General features: G+C 44.3%; 1 protein-coding gene across 8 annotated transcripts in view; it reads right to left on the bottom strand.

Moving 5' to 3' along the window:
• The window catches only part of PCNX2 (pecanex 2), a 357,339-nt gene that overhangs the window by 232,337 nt on the left and 107,188 nt on the right, over window positions 1-17,814 (bottom strand). For 7 of the 8 annotated variants that reach the window (XM_056567003.1, XM_056566999.1, XM_056567000.1 and 4 more), the window contains one exon: window positions 6,763-6,873. The exons of the other annotated variant lie outside the window; for it this stretch is intronic. In XM_056567003.1, coding sequence (XP_056422978.1) covers window positions 6,763-6,873 — 111 coding nt within the window. The remainder of the gene's footprint in view (window positions 1-6,762; window positions 6,874-17,814) is intronic. 8 annotated transcript variants of the gene reach the window in all.

The following is a 17,814-nucleotide window of genomic DNA, read 5'->3' as shown; positions in this document are numbered from 1 at the left end:
ATAAGTCAAGCAATTGGTGCCAAAATCATCATCTTCCCATTCCAGCTCACTTTAAGAATAAAAACCACTCTATAGCACAGCTAAAATATCAAGTCATAGATGAAGTAAGACAACCAAGGAGAGGAGGTGATATTAAAAAGTTACTTGTGCGCAAAGAACCATTTTGGACTTACCATTTGGGGACCCTGGAACCGCGCGGCTTGAATGGTGACTATGAGCTGTCACAACTGTTACAATGACATGGACATTGTATGTCATGCATGGGTTAACGATACTCACCTTATTTTATTTTTTCTACAGAGAGTGAATTGAATCTCTATTATGAAAGGATCTTCACTCAGAATTAAAGACGTATTGACAAGTATTTACTGTGTTTATAAGTTTTTCCTTTTTTTCTTTTTTCATTCATGTGTTTAGAATGATAGTACTAATTGTGATGACGTGGTATCTGTGAGTCGGATGTTGTATATAAGATGCCTCCTAACTGATAGCTGTACACAGTTGATAAAGGCTGTTGAGCTGTAACGCGTACTGTGATGTATGCTATGCTGCCTATTGGATGAATAAAGATTAAGATAAGCAAGAATCTTGAGTGCCGGGACCCTTTCTTCTTTAGATTGTATTTACCTGGTCCTCGGAGACCAATGCTTACCTGCAGTGCCAACCTCTACTTGACCTCTTGTCTGAAATCTGGGACCCCCTTCTTCCCCCCTTCCCGTATAGTGAGAATGGGAACCCTGTTTTCCCGGCTGTTTTCTGATGTCTCGAACTCTCATACACAATGAATGGAGTAAATGACAATCCACAGTTCTGTTCAGCAAGAAGAGACAGTGGCCCTGTTCACATGTGAATAGTTAATGTCTGCGGCCATATATCCAGTGCTGGCCACACTCAGTGAACAGAATCTTGTGAGAGCTCAGGCAGGGCTGAATTAACGCCCCCTGTTACAATAACTGTACTGAACAGGAGCCAAATACAGTCCATATTATAATCAGGTTCCCACCCCTCCGACGGACTGCCTCAATCATCAGAGGGGCTACAAAGCACTATAGCTCAGGTAGGTTATTAGGCCCCACTAAGGGATAATGGATAAATTAACTACATGTCCTCTTTAAAGTCAACCATTATTAAGATTTGCCTCGTGACATTACTCAGCATATGTTTTTTATTTGTTTTTTATAAATTGTTTTTTATTGAAAAAGTAAAAACCTTTCCAATGCAATATATGCATTGGAAAGGACAGTTATACAAAGTATGATAACAGTGGAAGCAATAAACTAATCATTATCAGCAAACTGGTGTTGTCCTCAATAGAGATGAGCATAATCTGGCCGACAAGAAATTAAATATAACAGACACATATGTAAATAAAACAAGAACAATACAACTCGTCCATCACCTATTTCACCAAGTCTCCGTCAGTGCTATAGAGAATGGTGGGGATAAAACACTGCTGTCGAGCGGTGGTGTACCTCAGGAGAATACAGAGGACAATCACATTGTTGGGGTACAGATGGGTAAAGCGTATTCACATTATTGTAGGGATGCTGGGTCAGAGGGAAAGAGCACCAGGAGCCCCACCCATGTACAAATTTAGCTGGACATTTCCTATTCTTGTAAACCCCATGTGAAAAACTAATTATGGAGTTCACTAATTTCTTTCACCTAGTGAATGTTGTGGGTTTCTGGTCCATCCACTAGAGGGTGATCGCCTTTCTGGCAAGGAATAACACCTCCCTGAGAAAGGTGCAAACATGGTGGATCCACAACTCCTAGTCCAGGACACCAAATAAACATTATAATGGTTTTGAGGGGGAGTGAGGGATTCACCAAGGTAGAAAGGAGCCCCATCTTTTGTGGTCTAATGTGGGGTGATATAACTATAGTGTATGAACACAGCTGAATTTGTTTATTATTGGCAGCTGGGGAAACTAGGGTGTGAGAAAACAATACCTCCTCCCACTACTTATTAGACATGAAGGGCATGTGGAACTGCCAATACTGTTCAGCCAGTAAGGAGGAGCAGGAAACCTTGGCCTGGATGAGGTGCATGTAAAGGATGGACACAAGGCCCTAGGGACCCTGAGATTTCAAATATGATGAGAATGAGAAATAGCTGTGCACCATTATGGGATTCAATAAAAGCAGCAAGAGCCCCAAAATCACATTATCACCACTTTAACCCCTTAAGGACTGAGCCCTTTTTCACCTTAAGGACTCGGCCATTTTTTGCAAATCTGACCACTGTCACTTTAAACATTAATAACTCTGGAATGCTTTTAGTTATCATTCTGATTCCGAGATTGTTTTTTCGTGACATATTCTACTTTAACGTAGTGGTAAAATTTTTTGGTAACTTGCATCCTTTCTTGGTGAAAAATCCCAAAATTTGATGAAAAATTTGAACATTTGCATTTTTCTAACTTTGAAGCTCTCTGCTTGTAAGGAAAATGGATATTCAAAATATTTTTTTTTTATTCACATATACAATATGTCTACTTTATATTTGCATCATAAAATTGATGAGTTTTTACTTTTGGAAGACATAAGAGGGCTTCAAAGTTCCGCAGCAATTTTCCAATTTTTCACAAAATTTTGAAACTCGCTTTTTTTCAGGGACCAGTTCAGGTTTGAAGTGGATTTGAAGGGTCTTCATATTAGAAATACCCCATAAATGACCCCATTATAAAAACTGCACCCCCGAAAGTATTCAAAATGACATTCAGTAAGCGTTTTAACCCTTTACGGGTTTCACAGGAATAGCAGCAAAGTGAAGGAGAAAATACACAATCTTCATTTTTTACACTCGCTTGTTCTTGTAGACCCAATTTTTGAATTTTTGCAAGGGGTAAAAAGGAGAAAATTTTTACTTGTATTTGAAACCCAATTTCTCTCGAGTAAGGACATACTTCATATGTCTATGTAAAGTGTTCGGCGGGCGCAGTAGAGGGCTCAGAAGGGAAGGAGCGTCAAATGGTTTTTGGGGGGCATGTCACCTTTAGGAAGCCCCTATGGTGCCAGAACTGCAAAAAAAAACACATGGCATACCATTTTGGAAACTAGACCCCTCGGGGAACGTAACAAGGGGTAATGTGAACCTTAATACCCCACAGGTGATTCACGACTTTTGCATATGTAAAAAAAAAAAACATTTTTTTTACCTAAAATGCTTGGTTTCCCTAAAGTTTTACATTTTTAAAAAGGGTAATAGCAGAAAATACACCCCAAAATTTGAAGCCCAATTTCTCCCGATTCAGAAAACACCCCATATGGGGGTGAAAAGTGCTCTGCTGGCGCACTACAGGTCTCAGAAGAGAAGGAGTCACATTTGGCTTTTTTGAAGGAAATTTTGCTCTGGGGGCATGCCGCATTTAGGAAGCCCCTATGGTGCCAGGACAGCAAAAAAAAAACACATGGCATACCATTTTAGAAACTAGACCCCTCGGGGAACGTAACAAGGGGTAAAGTGAACCTTAATACCCTACAGGTGTTTCACGACTTTTGCATATGTAAAAAAAAATAAAAAAATTTACCTAAAATGCTTGGTTTCCCAAAAAATGTACATTTATACAAAGGGTTAAAGCAGAAAATACCCCCCAAAATTTGAAGCCCAATTTCTCCCGATTCAGAAAACACCCCATATGGGGGTGAAAAGTGCTCTGTTGGCGCACTACAGGTCTCAGAAGAGAAGGAGTCACATTTGGCTTTTTGAAAGCAAATTTTGCTCTGGGGGCATGCCGCATTTAGGAAGCCCCTATGGTGCCAGGACCGCCAAAAAATACCCACATGGCATACCATTTTGGAAACTAGACCCCTCGGGGAACGTAACAAGGGGTTAAGTGAACCTTAATACCCCACAGGCGTTTCACGACTATTGCATATGTAAAAAAAAACTTTTCCCAAAAACTTTACATTTTTAAAAAGGGTAAAAGCAGAAAATACCCCCCAAAATTTGAAGCCCAATTTCTCCCGAGTACGGCGATACCCCATATGTGACCCTTAACTGTTGCCTTGAAATACGACAGGGCTTCAAAGTGAGAGCGCCATGCGCATTTGAGGCCTAAATTAGGGATTGCATAGGGGTGGACATAGGGGTATTCTACGCCAGTGATTCCCAAACAGGGGGCCTCCAGCTGTTGCAAAACTCCCAGCATTCCTGGACAGTCAACGGCTGTCCGACAATACTGGGAGTTGTTGTTTTGCAACAGCTGGAGGCTCCGTTTTGGAAACCATGGCGTACCAGATGTTTTTCATTTTTATTGGGGAGGGGAGGGGGGCTGTGTAGGTGTATGTGTGTATGTAGTGTTTTTTACTTTTTATTTTATTTTTTGTGTTAGTGTAGTGTAGTGTTTTTAGGGTACAGTCGCACGGGCGGGGGTTCACAGTAGTTTCTCGCTGGCAGTTTGAGCTGTTGCAGAAAATTTGCTGCAGCTCAAACTTGCAGCCCGATACCTACTGTAAGCCTTCCCCCATGTGAGTGTACCCTGTACATTCACATTGGGGGGGACCTCCAGCTGTTGCAAAACTAAAACTCCCAGCATGCGCTGACAGACTGTACATGCTGAGAGTTTTAGTTTTGCAACAGCTGTAGGCACACTGGTTATGTATCACGGAGTTTGTGACCTTAGTGTTTCAAAACCAGTGTGCCTCCAGCTGTTGCAAAACTACAACTCCCAGCATGTACGGTGCATGGTGTAAGGTGACTGCTGGGAGTTGTAGTTTGCAACTGCTGGAGGCACACCGGTCGTGAAACACTGAGTTAGGTAAAAAAAAAAACTCTAAGTTTCACAACCAGTGTGCCTTCAGCTGTTGCAAAACTACAACTTTCAGCAGTCACCGACAGCCAACGGGCATGCTGGGAGTTGTAGTTATGCAACCAGCAGATGCACCACTACAACTCCCAGCATGCACTTTAGCTGTTTGTGCAAGCTGGGAGTTGTAGTTATACAACAGCTGAAGGTACACTTTTCCATAGAAAGAATGTGCCTCCAGCTGTTGCAAAACCATAAGTCCCAGCATGCCCATAAGGGAATGCTGGGAGTTGTGGTGGTCTGCCTCCTGCTGTTGCATAACTACAGCTCCCAGCATGCCCTTTTTGCATGCTGGGAGCTGTTGCTAAGCAACAGCAGGAGGCTGTAACTCACCTCCTGCTGCTGCTTCATCACAGGACTGTCCCTCGCCGCCGCCGTCGCTCCTGGGGCCCCGATCCCAACATGGACGCCGGGGATCGGGGTCCCCAGCACCCGGGGTCGTCTTCCCGCACCCGCTCACGCCCTCCGGAAGAGGGGCGGAGCGGGTGCGGGAGTGACGCCCGCAGCAGGCGCCCTGATTGGTCGGCCGGTAATCCGGCCGACGAATCAGGGCGATCGTGAGGTGGCATCAGTGCCACCTCACCCCTGCAGGCTCTGGTTGTTCGGGGCCGTCAGAGACGGCCCCGAACAGCCAGTAATTCCGGGTCACCGGGTCACCGGAGACCCGATTGACCCGGAATCGCCGCAGATCGCTGGACTGAATTGTCCAGCGATCTGCGGCGATCGCCGACATGGGGGGGCATAATGACCCCCCTGGGCGATATGCCGGGATGCCTGCTGAACGATTTCAGCAGGCATCCGGCTCCGGTCCCCAACCGGCTAGCGGTGGGGGCCGGAATTCCCACGGGCCTATGGATACGCCCTGCGTCCTTAAGGACTCGGGATGCAGGGCGTATCCATACGCCCTGCGTCCTTAAGAGGTTAAAGGGTTAAAGGGGTACTCCAGTGGAAAAAGAACATTTTAATCAACTGGTGCCAGAAAGTTAAACAGATTTGTAATTTACTTCTATTAAAAAATCATTATCCTTCCAGTACTTATCAGCTGCTGAATGTTCCACCGGAAGTTCTTTTCTTTTTGAATTAATTTTCTGTCTGACGACAGTGCTCTCTGCTGACACCTCTGTCCATGTCAGGAACTGTCCAGAGCAGGAACAAATCCTGATAGCAAACCTCTCCTTCTCTGGACAGTTCCTGAAATGGACAGAGGTGTTAGCAGAGAGCACTGTGGTCTGACAGAAAAGAAATTCAGAACAAAAGAACTTCCTGTGGAACATACAGCAGCTGAAAAATACTGGAAGGATTAAGATTTCTTAATAGAAGTAATTTACAAGTCTGTTTAATTTTCTGACACCAGTTGATTAAAAAAAATTGTTTTCCACTGGAGTATCCCTTTAATCTAACAAAACCATGCATAAAATTACTAAACCTATATTTAAAGGGGTTGTCCAGTCAAAAAAAACTTTTCCCAGCAGTTGTACTAACTTATTTTTCTCTGGATAATCCCTTTAATGGATCCCTTTATCTCTGTGCAGACGCTATGGACATTGCCAAGCCAACTAGTGTGATCTCTCTTTTCTATCTTTTCCGATATGTTACGATACAAAGTTAGCATTTAGTTTTAGTTGCTTCTGCTTTTGTTTCTAGCTTGGAAATAATTTTTGGTCCACTTTTGTCTCATCATGTCTGTAAGATTGTGTTATGTGGCCTTGTTGTTTGTGGTTTTTCTGATTTAGCCTGCAAGTACAACTCTTATCTGCTACAGTCATCATTGATAAGTAGTTATTGATTTTGCCTTCTGATTGTGAGAATGTTTCCCTATTCTGCTGCACTACAAATACTTGGAGCAGCTGAGTAAGGGGGTTTGGTTCTGCAGTCTACCAACCTGCCAGGATCTCTTGACATACAAACTAAAAATATGCATTATAATGTTAAAATATAATAACACACTTACCAGTACCACCAAATATGAGTATATCAATCTGCTCCAAGAAATACACACAAAATGTATTCACTTGAGGAAAAAGACCGAAAAGTGATATGATAGGAAAACAACTCACGAATACTGAAAAAAGAGGAAAAGTAAAAAGTAAATAACAGCCTGGTGGTTTAGCATTTAGAGGGTTTAAAAAACACTTAACGATTACCTTTGCACTGAGGGATAAAAATAAACACAAAGGGGAAGATTCATCAAAACCAGTGTAGAGGAAAAGTTAAAGGGGTTATCCAGGAAAAAACTTTTTTTTAAGTATATCAACTGGCTCCAGAAAGTTAAACAGATTTGTAAATTACTTCAATTAAAAAATCTTAATCCTTTCAGTACTTATGAGCTGCTGAGGTTGAGTTGTACTTTTCTGTCTAAGTGCTCTGTGATGACACCTGTCTCTGGAACTGTTCAGAGTATAAGCAAATCCCCATAGCAAACCTCTTCTACTCTGTGCAGTTCCTGAGACAAGCAGAGATGTCAGCAGAGAACACTGTTGCCAGACAGAAAAGAACAACTCAACTTCAGCAGCTGATAATTATTGGAAGGATTAAGATTTTTTTTTTATAAAAGATTTTTTTTTATAAAAGTCATTTACAAATCTGTCTAACTTTCTGGAGCCAGTTGATATTAAAAAGAAAGTTTTTTCCTGGAATACCCCTGTAACCAGTTGCCCAGTGTTGAGCGTGAATATTTGAACATAGGGAAATATATTCGTTATGACGAATATTCATTTTTTGTTTTTTATCACAGTACAAATCACAATGATTATCCCTCCCTGCTTCCAGCTTGTGATCCAAAAAAGGCAAATATGCAAAAATTTGCAAATATCGGCACTCCCAGAGGACACTAATCCCTACCTTCTTTTAGCTTGTGGGCCAATGCGAAGGATGGAAATACAGTTGTCAGAGGTTTGCAACATCCCTAGCAACCAATAGGAAAGTAGTTAGTTGAAAGATATAATCACGCATTTAGCGAATTTCATTATGAATTTCGCATGAAAAAAAAAAAAAGAACAAATATGCTAAATTCGGGAATATAGGACGAATATTCATCCATATATTCGCGAAATATTGCAAATTTGAATTTGGCCTTTGCTGCTCATAACTAGTTGCCCATAGCAACCAATCATGTCGCTTCTTTCATTTCTCACAGGCCCTTGAAAGAGGCAAGCTGATTGGTTGCTATGGGCAACTGGTTAACTTTTCCTTTACACAGGTTTTGATGAATCTCCCTCAAAACTCCTAAATATACTAAATATGATTATCTAGCACAACATTTGGATTGTTTAGCAAACAGGAAGGAAACAAATGAAAGTGAAATGAAGGGTTTGGGTTATTAGTTGTGACTTAACTTTATCAAGTTAAAAAAAAATTCAGAGCTTATAAAAATATAGAATGTGGTGAAAGCTCACCAGGTGATGCCGCCATAATTCAATGACACAAAAGAGGGAGAAGGATGACCTTGGGATTAGTAAAGATAAGTGGTGTTTGAAATTTGGTGCATCATGGTGGGGAGATACACATTTTTAGTGTGAAGGACATCACACACCCAGGAGATATACAGTGACCCCCCAACCTACGATATCCCCGACATACGATCATTTCAACATACGATGGCCTCTCAGAGGCCATCGCATGTTGAAGGCAGCATCAACATACGATTCTTTTGTATGTCGGGGCCATCGCATAAACGGCTATCCGGCAGCGTAGACTGCTTCAGCTGCCACCGGATAGCCGTTTACGATGCCCCATGTTGTCCGCTGACGATCACTTACCTGTCCTCGGGGCTCCGGCGCGTCCTCTTCGGGATCCCCTGCATCGTCGGCACTCTCCATCGTCGGCATCACGTCGCTGCGCACGCCGTCCCGTCATCCAATAGGAGCAGCGTGCGTAACGACGTGATGGCGGCGACGGAGGGCGAGGATTCCGGGGAAGCAGAGGCCTTGCCGGAGCGTCAGGGACACCCCGGGGACGCGGCGACAGCGATGGAAGGCGACATCCAGGGCAGCAGTGACGAGCGGTGACGGTCTGGAGTGGCGGGAACACGTGAGTATAATCTCCAATACCAGTGGTCTTCAACCTAAGGACCTCCACATGTTGCAAAACTACAACTCCCAGCATGCCCAGACAGCCGTTGGCTGTCCGGGCATGCTGGGTGTTGTAGTTTTGCAACATCTGGAGGTCCGCAGGTTGTAGACCACTGTCCTATACTTTACATTGCACGGATTCCTCAACATACGATGGTTTCAACAAACGATGGTCCATTTGGAACGGATTACCATCGTATGTTGAGGGACCACTGTACAGCATATAAAACTGACTCACAGAGCCATTTTAGTTACAGTGTCTGTATAGTGACTAATCTTACAGCATTTACACAAAATGTTTATGAGCTAGAGTTATCCCTTTAAGGGCACATGCACAAATAACACTTATCACCTTTGAAGGCTCTGAGTGTACATGTAAAACACAAACTACAAAACAGTATGTAATATAAATTAGCTGTTTGTAAGGCCATCAGGATATTGTCATAGACTTACAGGACAGGGACACAATAAACTCACAGGACTGCAACTCCTATACTGTAATAATGCCTTCTGCGACCCCCATAATGTAATAATGACCTATGTGTCCCTATACTGTCCCATTAACCAATTTTCATTTCTGCATTTTCATTTTTTCCTCATTGTCTTCTAAGAGCCATAACACAGAGATTGTAGAGTCATTTTTTTTCATCTACAGTCCCATATTAGGGCTTGTTTTTGCACCACCAATTTCATTTTGTAATGACACCTTTCATTTTACTATAAAATGTACAGCAAAAAAAAAAAAATAAATTGTGAGGGGGAAACATCTGGGGGAGTTTTGTTTATACCCCGTGCACTTTATAGTAAAAAAATGACATGTTCTCTTTATTCTGGAGGTGAATGTGATTAAAACGATTTATATCGGTTTTCTTATATTGCCCTACAGTGATCCCTCAACTTACAATGGCCTCAACATACAATCGTTTCAACATACAATGGTCTTTTCTGGACCATTATAACTTGAAACCAGACTCAACATACAATGCTATGGAATCTGCGAAACGTGTCAATGGCTGGAAGAACCAACCGATCGGATGGATATTTCACTGGTAAAACCCCTGTATTCCTAAAGTGCATGCAGTGACTGGTGTCTGGTAGTGCCCCCTACAGTAAAGGGAGGTATTACATGTCCTGTACTCGTTACCTGTGCCAGGGTTAGTTGCTCCTTTGGACATCAAGTGAGGACGGCTCAATTTTCCTTTTTTTAGTATAGCGTGTTCTTTACCTGAAGAAGCTCCTGCCCTCTACACAGACCAGTGTTTCCCAAAGAGGGTGCCTCCAGCTGTGGCAAAACTACAACTCCCAGCATGCCCGGACAGCCGAAGGCTGTCCGGGCATGCTGGGAGTTGTAGTTTTGCCACAGCTGGAGGCACCCTGGTTGGGAAACACTTAAATAGACAGTGATTTACAGCTCCAGCAGATCTTTCTTACTTTTATATGTAAGGATTTACTTTATCTATATTAGTTATCTACATATTTTTCTTTAATCCTCACTTTTTCCTATTTTTGGATGACATTTTGGTGGCTTCAGAACCAATTACCAGGTTTCCATAGAGTTCTGGTCTCAACATATGATGGTTTTAACATACAATGGTCGTCCTGGAACCAATTAATATTGTAACTTGAGGGAGCACTGTACTTTCGGTGTGCGATTCCCTAAATTGGTATGCTTAAAATTGGCCTCTTCAGACCCCTATCATTTTTCTTTATTCCCATTTAAGGGATCCTGGAAGAAGGAAGTTATTCCGAAACGGCTGTAGGGGCAGGTGGTCATTGGCTTGGCGTTGTTGCCACTACATGTGGGTATTTTGCTCCATCTGCTGCTATTCTTCTCTGCATGTTTGCACTTGCCAGCTTTAAAGGGGTACTCCGGTGAAAACCTTTTTTCTTTTAAATCAACTGGTGGCAGAAAGTTAAACATATTTGTAAATTACAAAGGAGGTAGTGCGGCACTGCTTGTGTTTGCTTAATTAGGAATGGCAGGTGGGAGTTGGTGTAGCTGTAATGCCTCTGGTGGTGCTCAGATACTATAATAAGCAAAGTTCATGATATCCGTGAAGAGAAATGAAAATATCGGCACTCACCAGTGTGGCTGCAGGGTCTTCTTTATTGAGACATACTCACATGCGGGGTACAGGGGGAAGGGGAGTGGGGGGGACAGGTGGTGGCGACCGAGCTCTAGTTTCTCACACTTGGTGTGCTTCGTCTGGCCATTCGTCTGGCCGGACGAAGCACACCAAGTGTGCGAAACTAGAGCTCGGTCGCCACCACTTGTCCCCCCACTCCCCTCTCTTCTGTACCCCGCATGTGAGTATGTCTCAATAAAGAAGACCCTGCAGCCACACTGGTAAGTGCCGATATTTTCATTTCTCTTCACGGATATTTGTAAATGACTTCTGTTAAAAAATCTTAATCCTCCCAGTACGTATTAGTTGCTGAATGCTACAGAGGAAATTCCTTTTTTTTTTTGGAACACTGATGACATCACGAGCACAGTGCTCTCTGCTGACATCTCTGTCCATTTTAGCAACCATGCATAGCAGGTGTATACTGTGGGCAGCATGGTGGCTCAGTGGTTAGCACTGCTGCCTTGCAGTGCTGGGGACTTGGGTTCAAATCCCACTAAAGACAACAATAAATAAAGCGTTGTTATTATTATTATAATAACGTCAGCAGAGAGAACTGTGCTCGTGATGTCATCAGAGAGCGTTCCAAAAAGAAAAGGATTTCCTCGATAGTATTCAGCAGCTAATAAGTACAGGAAGGATTAGGATTTTTTAATAGAAGTAATTTACAAATATGTTAAACTTTCTGCCACCAGTTGATTTAAAAGAAAAAAGGTTTTCACCGGAGTACCCTTTTAACTGTGTTACATGATGCTGATGGGTTTTACCCTACTATATGTAGACTATCCGTGGATAGTGACTGCACTTTATACATGTCTTTTTAGCACATTTTTTTTGCCATGCCTATGTCACCCCCTGTGTTCCAGTTGTCATTTGTCTTTTGTCCTCTTATCACCTATGTATTATCATGTCAATTGTTTTTTAATCTCATATAATAAAGGATATATTTTTATACGGTTATCTGATGCAATTTTTGTGAATTTATATAGAGCAGGGCTGTGGAGTCGGAGTCGAGGAGTCGGACGAAATTTTGGGTACCTGGAGTCAGAGTCAGAGTCAGCAAACAATGCACCGACTCAGACTCCTACTAAATTTTGATTGGAATAAAAAAAAAAAAAGCAAGTTTAAATGTCCCAATTCACAAAAAGTTATAATTAATGACTTCTCTACTTTAAGAATAAAGACCAATGCATGCAGTGCCTCACGTAACCGCAAAACAAACATATTAAGTGACCGTTGAGAAGCATTTTTTTCATGTGCTTTACTATATGGCACACAACGCACAGTTAGGAGCGGTAATATTTATACTTTCCATAGTGTTGTGTTCTGCTGTTACAGGGAACCCATGGGTAACCTAGCCTCTCACTGATAAGGGATTAAGTAAATATGTTTTTTGCAGGACTAGAGACACTTGCATAAGTGAAGGGAATGGAGGGTCAATAGTTCAAGACTGAAGCTGTAAACCGTTGGAAAAACTGCTGCCATTCAGTTATGGCTATAAAAACTTGTAACTCGATTGTTAGCTTAAAAGGGTACTCAGCCCCTAGACATCTTATCCCCTATCCAAAGGATAGGGGATAAGATGTCAGATCGCCAGGGTCCCACTGCTGGGGACCCCCGGGATTGCCGCTGCGGCACCACGCTATCATTACTGCACAGAGCGAGCGTCACGGCTCCGCCCCTCGTGATGTAACAGCCAGCCCCCTCAATAAAAGTCTATGGGAGGGGGCGTGGCAGTCATCACGCCCCCTGCCATAGACTTGCATTAAGGGGGCGGGCCATGGTGTCACGACGGGCGGATCCATGACATCACGCTGCTCTGTCCCCTGTATCGCCCGTCATTACGCACAGAGCGAACTCGCTCTGTGTAGTAATGAAAGCGCGGTGCCGCAGCGGCGATCCCAGGGGTCGCCCGATCCTTTGGATAGGGGATAAGATGTCTAGGGGTGGAGTACCCCTTTAAACTTTAAACATGACTATGTGATTCTACTAGGGAAATCATGTTTTATAATAAATGCCCCTTCCTGGATCCTCCCACTGCCCTATCTTCAGAAGCAGATCAGCACATAAACTGTTCAATACAGTAGACTGTTGGCTTCCCAGCCAGTAGTCCTGTGGTAATGACATGTATGTTGCCTTTCTTTCCTTCAAGAAATGTATAAAATACATTCGCATATTAATACAGAGGAGTCTGAGTCGGGGAGTCAGAGTCGGAGTTGGAAGTATAGAAAACTCCGGCGTCGGAACATTTATCTACCGACTCCACAGCCCTGATATAGAGTATACTGTACTGCACTGATCTCACCCTCTGCCCCTTGTACATGCCCCCTATATACTGACTTCACCCTCGGCTTCTTATATATGCCCCTAAATACTGACCTCACCCCTTGCTCCTTATATATATGTCCCCTATATACTGTACTGACTGTACATTTCAGGGAGTCAGGAATGAATTATAAGTTTTCCATAGAGTAAAGGATTCAACAGGTCTCTGAGCTAACCAGCACCTGTAACTAGATACTTTAGATGTTGTGATTGGCATTCAACACTATGAGCCGCAGGGATAGAATCCCCAGGCAGCCGCGATTACGTCATCTCATAATGCTGTCCAGTGTAGGATCGCATTCCAACTGCAGCCTATTAGAGTTAAATGGGCACTGTCATTAAAACTATTTTTTTCTATTACACTCCCTGTGGTAAATAAAAAATCTCTCTAATGTACTTTGTTTAAAAAAAAAAAAAAAAGAAGTTTTCTATGTTTTATTTGTGTTTTAAAAAAAGCTATCACTAGGTGTTTCCCTACTTGTCCAGAGCACATTTTCCCCCATCTTTTGCACCGACTTTGGACTCCTGCTGGCCTGGCAGAAGTTGAAAATCAGGAAATGCAGTCTGGGGTGCTGATGGGGGGGGGCAGCCTTAGCCAATTATAGTTCATCTCCCTCTGAACTGTTTTGGGCTGTGTGTAGCAGAGTGAAGGAGGAAGTTCTTCGGATGATGTCATGCCTACTGGGTAACGCCCCCTTCCCTGTCTGTGACACTGAGCAGAAAATACAGAGCAATATCAAGGTAAAAAACTAAAAAAAATACTAAAAATAAAGGCAGTGGTTTATCATGATGTTGGCAGCGAACTGGGAGGGTTATAAATTATAACAAGATCATGACAGGTACTCTTTAAGGCTCAGATTCTGGGCTAAAAATCCAGGGCTTCAGTCCCTGATGCCTAGTGCAATCAAACCCCTACCCAGGACCACAGCGCTGAAACGAAGCAATGCTAGCAACTGAGCCACCATGTTGCCCTCACCAAGGTCCCTGATAGTAAGGGTCCCCAGACCCATCCAGCAGTGTTAATTTTAACAGCAAATTTTAATACAGTTTTTGCCTAGTTTAGACTAAAATGACATTTAGTTGTTGTCATATTTTAGTCATCTGAATTGTTTTTTGTTTTAGTTTAGTTTTAGTCAACTAACTGTCATAAGATTTTAGTCAATTAAATCTACAGTAGTCTAAGTCGAATAAAATCGAACTGGTTTAGTTAAAGTGTAATGGAAATTCTATGAAAATGCCTACATAAAGCAAACAGATGATATACTGTTGAAGTAAATTATTAAGGTTTGGACACTGAACACAGACAAAAAGATAAGTGAGAAATAGCCGAATGGGCTGTTTTGCAGTTTATGCAACTCCCATATAGGTGTCACGATGCCGGCTGGCAGGTAGTGGACCCTCTGTGCCAGAGAGGGATTGGCGTGGACCGTGCTAGTGGACCGGTTCTAAGCCACTACTGGTTTTCACCAGAGCCCGCCGCAAAGCGGGATGGTCTTGCTGCGGCGGTAGTGACCAGGTCGTATCCACTAGCAACGGCTCACCTCTCTGGCTGCTGAAGATAGGCGCGGTACAAGGGAGTAGGCAGAAGCAAGGTCGGACGTAGCAGAAGGTCGGGGCAGGCAGCAAGGATCGTAGTCAGGGGCAACGGCAGAAGGTCTGGAAACACAGGCAAGGAACACACAAGGAACGCTTTCACTGGCACTAAGGCAACAAGATCCGGCAAGGGAGTGCAAGGGAAGTGAGGTAATATAGGGAAGTGCACAGGTGAAAACCCTAATTGGAACCACTGCGCCAATCAGCGGCGCAGTGGCCCTTTAAATCGCAGAGACCCGGCGCGCGCGCGCCCTAGGGAGCGGGGCCGCGCGCGCCGGGACAGAACAGACGGGGAGCGAGTCAGGTAGGGGAGCCGGGGTGCGCATCGCGAGCGGGCGCTACCCGCATCGCGAATCGCATCCCGGCTGGCAGCAGGATCGCAGCGCCCCGGGTCAGAGGACGTGACCGGAGCGCTGCAGCGGAGGGAGTGAAGCGAGCGCTCCGGGGAGGAGCGGGGACCCGGAGCGCTCGGCGTAACAGTACCCCCCCCCTTGGGTCTCCCCCTCTTCTTGGAGCCTGAGAACCTGAGGAGCAGACTTTTGTCAAGGATGTTGTCCTCAGGTTCCCAGGATCTCTCTTCAGGACCACAACCCTCCCAGTCTACTAAAAAAAAATTTTTCCCTCTGACCTTTTTGGCAGCCAAAATTTCCTTGACCGAGAAGACGTCCGAGGAGCCGGAAACAGGAGTGGGAGGAACAGATTTGGGAGAAAAACGGTTGAGGATGAGTGGTTTGAGAAGAGAGACGTGAAAGGCATTAGGGATACGAAGAGAAGGAGGAAGAAGAAGTTTATAAGAGACAGGATTAATTTGACACAAAATTTTGAAAGGACCAAGATAGCGTGGTCCCAACTTGTAGCTAGGGACACGGAAGCGGACATATTTAGCGGAGAGCCATACCTTGTCTCCAGGGGAAAAAACGGGGGGAGCTCTTCTTTTCTTATCCGCGAACCTCTTCATGCGTGAAGAAGCCTGTAAGAGAGAATTTTGGGTCTCTCTCCATATAATGGAAAGGTCACGAGAAATTTCATCCACAGCAGGCAGACCAGAGGGCAAGGGGGTAGGGAGGGGGGGAAGAGGGTGACGGCCGTACACCACGAAAAATGGGGATTTGGAGGAAGATTCAGAGACCCTGAAGTTATACGAAAATTCGGCCCATGGAAGGAGATCTGCCCAGTCATCCTGGCGGGAGGAAACAAAATGTCGCAAATAATCACCCAGGATCTGGTTAATTCTTTCTACTTGTCCATTGGACTGGGGATGATATGCAGAGGAAAAATTTAATTTAATCTTGAGTTGTTTACAGAGAGCCCTCCAGAATTTAGACACGAATTGGACCCCTCTATCCGAGACAATCTGCGTAGGCAACCCGTGAAGACGAAAAATGTGTACAAAAAATTGTTTAGCCAACTGAGGCGCAGAAGGAAGACCAGGAAGAGGGATGAAATGTGCCATTTTGGAGAATCGATCAACGACCACCCAAATAACGGTGTTGCCACGGGAAGGGGGTAAATCAGTAATAAAATCCATACCAATCAGAGACCAAGGCTGTTCGGGGACAGGCAGAGGATGAAGAAAACCAGCGGGCTTCTGGCGAGGAGTCTTATCCCGGGCACAGATAGTGCAGGCTCGCACAAAGTCCCCAACATCCGTCTCCAGAGTCGGCCACCAATAGAAGCGGGAGATGAGTTGCACAGATTTCTTGATGCCCGCATGACCTGCGAGATGGGAGGAGTGACCCCATTTGAGGATTCCGAGGCGTTGGCGTGGAGAAACAAAGGTCTTTCCTGGAGGAGTCTGCCTGATGGAGGCAGGAGAAGTGGAGATCAGGCAGTCAGGTGGAATGATGTGTTGCGGAGGGAGATCAACTTCTGAGGCATCCGAGGAACGAGAGAGAGCATCGGCCCTAATGTTCTTATCGGCAGGACGAAAGTGAATCTCAAAATTAAATCGGGCAAAGAACAGAGACCACCGGGCCTGGCGAGGATTCAGCCGTTGGGCCGACTGGAGGTAGGAGAGGTTCTTGTGGTCGGTGTAGATAATAACAGGAAATCTTGATCCCTCCAGCAGATGCCTCCATTCCTCAAGTGCTAATTTAATGGCTAGAAGCTCTCGATCCCCGATGGAGTAGTTCCTCTCCGCTGGAGAGAAGGTCCTAGAGAAAAAACCACAAGTGACAGCATGCCCGGAAGGATTTTTTTGTAGAAGAACAGCTCCAGCTCCTACTGAGGAGGCATCAACCTCCAATAGGAAGGGTTTGGAAGGGTCAGGTCTGGAGAGCACGGGAGCCGAAGAAAAGGCAGACTTGAGTCGTTTAAAGGAGTCTTCTGCTTGAGGAGGCCAGGACTTGGGATCAGCATTTTTCTTGGTTAAAGCCACGATAGGAGCCACAATGGTAGAAAAATGTGGAATAAATTGCCTGTAATAATTGGCGAACCCCAAAAAGCGTTGGATAGCACGGAGTCCGGAGGGGCGTGGCCAATTTAAGACGGCAGAGAGTTTGTCTGGATCCATCTGTAGTCCCTGGCCAGAGACCAAATATCCTAGAAAAGGAAGAGATTGGCATTCAAACAGACATTTCTCAATTTTGGCATAGAGTTGGTTGTCACGAAGTCTCTGAAGAACCATACGGACATGCTGGCGGTGTTCTTCTAGATTGGCAGAAAAAATTAGGATATCGTCCAGATATACCACAACACAGGAGTATAACAGATCACGAAAAATTTCATTGACAAAGTCTTGGAAGACGGCAGGGGCATTGCACAGTCCAAAGGGCATGACCAGATACTCAAAGTGTCCATCTCTGGTGTTAAATGCCGTTTTCCACTCGTCCCCCTCTCTGATGCGGATGAGGTTATAGGCGCCTCTTAAGTCCAATTTAGTGAAGATGT

The sequence above is a fragment of the Hyla sarda genome, chromosome 3 (assembly GCF_029499605.1).
Source record: "Hyla sarda isolate aHylSar1 chromosome 3, aHylSar1.hap1, whole genome shotgun sequence".
In the NCBI taxonomy this organism is placed as follows: domain Eukaryota; kingdom Metazoa; phylum Chordata; class Amphibia; order Anura; family Hylidae; genus Hyla; species Hyla sarda.
Note: the sequence above shows the minus strand (reverse complement) of the source record. Positions and strands in the feature narration are given on the sequence as shown.